Below are 4,230 nucleotides of genomic sequence, written 5' to 3'. Positions count from 1 at the left end.
AAATCTAGCACGCGGGCCTGTAGCAGTTTGCCTCCAACGAAATACAGTCGCCGCGATCGTATTCGATTCCCGCGACCTTCGGGTCAGCAGTCGAGCACCATAACCACTAGAAAACCACGTGGGTGTGGTGTGGCGATTTCTAAAAGCACTAATTAGAGAGATATAGGAGAAGAAGAAGAAAGAAAGAGCACTGATGAAATTCGAAGATCTTGCCTCGTTCCCTGACCTGGACTGCTTATCGTGGACCAACAATGAGATATGCAGCAACGGGAAAACTGTATTGCAGATAAGAACTGAAAGTAAGAGTGGAAGCCAGTGCGACATTGGGTGGTGTGTTTGGAGTACAGCTTCGAAACAATGAAAGACGGTATGCGGCCTGTACACAGAAAACAAATAGATGGCCCAGTCACCGCTAGTTTCACTTATTCTTTTGCCATACTCTTGAACGACGGAAGAGTTAAAGAGAGCTTGAGAAACGCTTTTTTTTTTTTTTTTTAAGCCACGCGGCTGCATTTCCTTACTCCGCCCACGGTACTTCAGAAGCAAGACTATCTAGTAGCGTACATTTAAAAAAATAATATTAAAGTCTGGCGCTTTACGTGTCAGAGCATGGTTATGATTATGAGACCAGCGTTGTATAAGCCACCCTGTCGTGTGTAGATTTGGCCACCTATGGGCTTCTTTAACATGCGCTCGAATCTGAGTACGCGGGCGTTTCTTTTCATGTGATCCGCCCCCCGTAGAATGCGGCCGCCGTGGCCGCGGGAATCGAACCCGTGTCCTCCGGCTCAACAACGCAACACCTCTCGGCTAAGCTTGTCGTGTAGCGGGCTCTTATCCGCCATCCAGTACTCTGACGTACTGGACGAGTAGTGAGCGTCCTATACTGGGGTCACGTGTTCATTATACGTTGAGTGAGAACAAAGTTTACCTTCCCTTTATCTACATTTCTCTCATAAATCAGCACGTGAATCTCAATTTCGCGTTTGGAATTCTCAATAACTCTTGTCCCATACGCTTGCAGGTATCGGACCGCTACCTTTAATGTGCATGCAGCGAATCTCACGTACATATATTGAGCAACTGCCACTATATCCAGCCGTTCTTCCTAGTGACGATAATGGTTTGAAGCGGCTGCCAGCAGTGTATAGCATACAGTGTAGCGATCGCACGTCGCAAAGTCCTTGAGGGCGCATCTCCAGTTCGAACGGGAAATAGCAGCAACGCGACACTGTAGCTCGTCGTGGCATTTGACGACAGCAAAAATGCCGACAGCCATATCGGCTCTGTCCCTTCCCTCCTTCTCCAGCCTCGCAGACAGTGTCTCCTGCACAGGAGGGCACAAACGACGTATGTATATAGGTAGTAGCCTCGCATAAGCGTGACGTTAATCGTGACGTCACAGTTCAAACCTATTGCACCTCCGAATATAAGTTTTCAAAACCGACTCCTCTCAACTGCGCCATCTCCGTAACACGTTGGAGTCCATAAATACCTCGTCTGGCTTGATATTACCGTATCACGCCGTTTCTAACCAGATAATGCCTTATCATCAAAGTATACAAAAAATATACAAATGATCAAAACATGTGGTTAGCTTGGACATAAAACAATTTGAAATTATACAACTCTATACTACACATTCACAGGTATACTATAATACTATTATTTTAGTATATGTTGACTATATTGAGACAGTGACACTCGACGAAGGCACTGCTAAAGTTTCTGCGAGCGATCCGCCTTGTCGAACATTAAGACACTCCTGCGTGTCTGCGCGTGTATTTGTGTGCCTGTGTGTTTCTACTTATCTGCCTCCCTCTCTCATTCTTCTCTTCCTTAATGTTTGTCTCCCCTTCGACCTTCCACAGTGCAGGGTAGCAACCGATATTTATATTGCAGCTAACCCCTGCCTTTCCCCATTACATTTTTCTGTGTCGGTTAGCATATGTGAACATTATTTCCACAGAAAGGGCAGAAGAAGAATCGCTGCTGTGTGACTGCAGTTCACTTAAGGGACACTAAAGAGGAACGATGAATAGGTTTAGATAGACAATTGTGCTCTGGGAACTCTAACGTCGTTAATTTCGCCATCATAGGTTTATTAATAGAGAAGAAAATCAAGTTCAAAGTTTCAATTTTAAATTTCGCGACGAAATTCCCCGCGTGACGTCGCGGATTTCAAAGCGTACTTATCGCATTTTGGCGCCATTGGCTCAACAAAATTACCCCAAACTTCGTATGTTAAGTCTATGGCCCCCTCAGAGGACAATGTACATTATTTTTACCGATTAGGAACTACGTAGCAGCAGGCGCCGTCAAAAATGTGACGTCACGGCGAATGGTGCGGAAATTTCAAGGTGGCGTCGCCACCCACATTTTGTTTTGCTCGTTTTCTCGCTTACTAAGCGTCTTCTCGCAGCAAGTAGGGTGTTTTTGGTATCGTGCACTTTACCAATATGAGAAAATCGTTTTGTTCTTTAGTGTCCCTTTAATGAGCCTTAACTTGCCTTTACTGGATAGGCGAACTACGATGGATAACATTGTAGTCGACGGATTGGCTATGAAAGCCACGAGTCCTCAACGCACGCCCAATGCTTTCTACGCATTTTTTTTTCTTTTGTTCACACTGCGGCCGTTCATCGAACTCTCGACGTCGTTCGTGCGCAGCGGCAAGAAGTTTTAGCCACTAAGCCAAAAGTGGCAGGTACACAATACTGCGACACTGCGACTCAACAAGCAGCCCGTGTGCACGCTTCTTTGTGAACGCCCTTGAGTAGCAACCGCAAATAAAGGTGCGATTAGATTACTTTGTACAACGAACGGTGTGGTGTGAATGAAGATCTGATTGATTGATTCCACATATCACTCCTCGCCTGCGCACCATCGCTGCATAAGAGCCTTCGTCGAGATTGTGCGGAGGCTATTTACTCTCGTTCTACGCAATAAATGGCACCGTGGCTCGCGCAAGCTGGCGTCCACCTGCCACTCCTGGCGTCGAGTGCCGCGAGGCGCCGCTCCCTCCTCGCGGTCGAAAGTAGTGGACGACGTGTCGCTGAAGCATGTGTGCATGCGACGCGGCCAACACGCGGCAGCGGAATAGATAAGGAAATAAAGAAAAAAAATCAGCAAGCAATAGCAGGCAAGGTGACAGAAGGCAACGTAAGGGACATGCTAAAAAGAAGGATAAGGAGAAACAAAGGAAGGAAGGAGATAAGCAAGAATGGCCGATCCAAGCTAGCCTGCCCCCGCTGCCATGTGGCGGTGTACATGTCTAAAATGTTGCGGAATCTATCAATCTTCTATATATCTATCTATCTATCTATCTACTCATCTATCTATCTATCTATCTATCTATCTATCTATCTATATATATCTATCTATCTATCTATCTATCTATCTATATCTATCTATCTATTATCTATCTATCTATATCTATCTATCTATCTATCATCTATCTATCTATCTATCTATATATCTATCTATCTATCTATCTATCTATCCTTCTGTTTGTCAGTTGCAAAGGACACACGAAGTCCTTCGCGTATGTACACCATAAAATTTCGATTGTTGGTGGGACCAGGACTGTTTGCGTCCAGCCCTTTTATTCTGACAGATCATGGTCTACGCCGAACTTTGCATCAGCATCCAGTTGTCGAAGGAGGAAACGCTGGCGTAAAGACACATCTCGAAGAAGCTCCACAGGCTTGGTTTGAGGAATGGAATAGAAAACGAAAACTAGAAGGAAAGGGGAAGAGCACAATCCAGTGGATTCTTTGTAGCTGTCGGTACCACCTTTGTGCCCACGGTAAGATGGCGCCAGCGACCGGCCCTCAGGATTGTGTCCTCTATATGAAAAATAACTTCTGATAATGGTGAAAATAACTCTTGATGTCCTCTTATCAGGAGCTTCCTTACGCCTTGCCTGTGCCGGATGCGCGAAAAAACCCAAGGGCACCTAGCTGCCCGCGCACGCGCTGTGACGTCATCTGTGGTCTCTCGCCCGATGTGGCCGAAGTGTCAAAACGTGCACGCATATACCACTGCAGTGGTCAGCTGATTCGCGCCGCGGCTTCTGGGGCCGCTTATCATGTTGAGCGCTCCAGGGCTCGCGGCGGGAAACAAAACCAAAAGCGTTGTGTTTTCACCCGATAGCCTCGTTGCTGTCGGCACAGCGATAAAGACGGGCTGCCCCGACCGGCCGTTGCACTGGCAGACGCCGCATTTAGC

At 46.6% G+C, this 4,230-nt stretch overlaps 1 protein-coding gene across 1 annotated transcript in view; it reads left to right on the top strand.

The window, feature by feature from the left end:
• LOC119374845 (symplekin-like) overlaps positions 1 to 3,962 on the top strand; it is a 12,733-nt gene extending 8,771 nt beyond the window's left edge. The window contains exon 13 of the mRNA XM_049411267.1: positions 3,907 to 3,962. Coding sequence (XP_049267224.1) covers positions 3,907 to 3,962 — 56 coding nt within the window. The remainder of the gene's footprint in view (positions 1 to 3,906) is intronic.
• The last annotated feature ends 268 nt before the right edge of the window (positions 3,963 to 4,230 follow it).

The sequence above is a fragment of the Rhipicephalus sanguineus genome, chromosome 11 (genome assembly GCF_013339695.2).
Source record: "Rhipicephalus sanguineus isolate Rsan-2018 chromosome 11, BIME_Rsan_1.4, whole genome shotgun sequence".
In the NCBI taxonomy this organism is placed as follows: Eukaryota; Metazoa; Arthropoda; class Arachnida; order Ixodida; family Ixodidae; genus Rhipicephalus; species Rhipicephalus sanguineus.
Note: the sequence above shows the minus strand (reverse complement) of the source record. Positions and strands in the feature narration are given on the sequence as shown.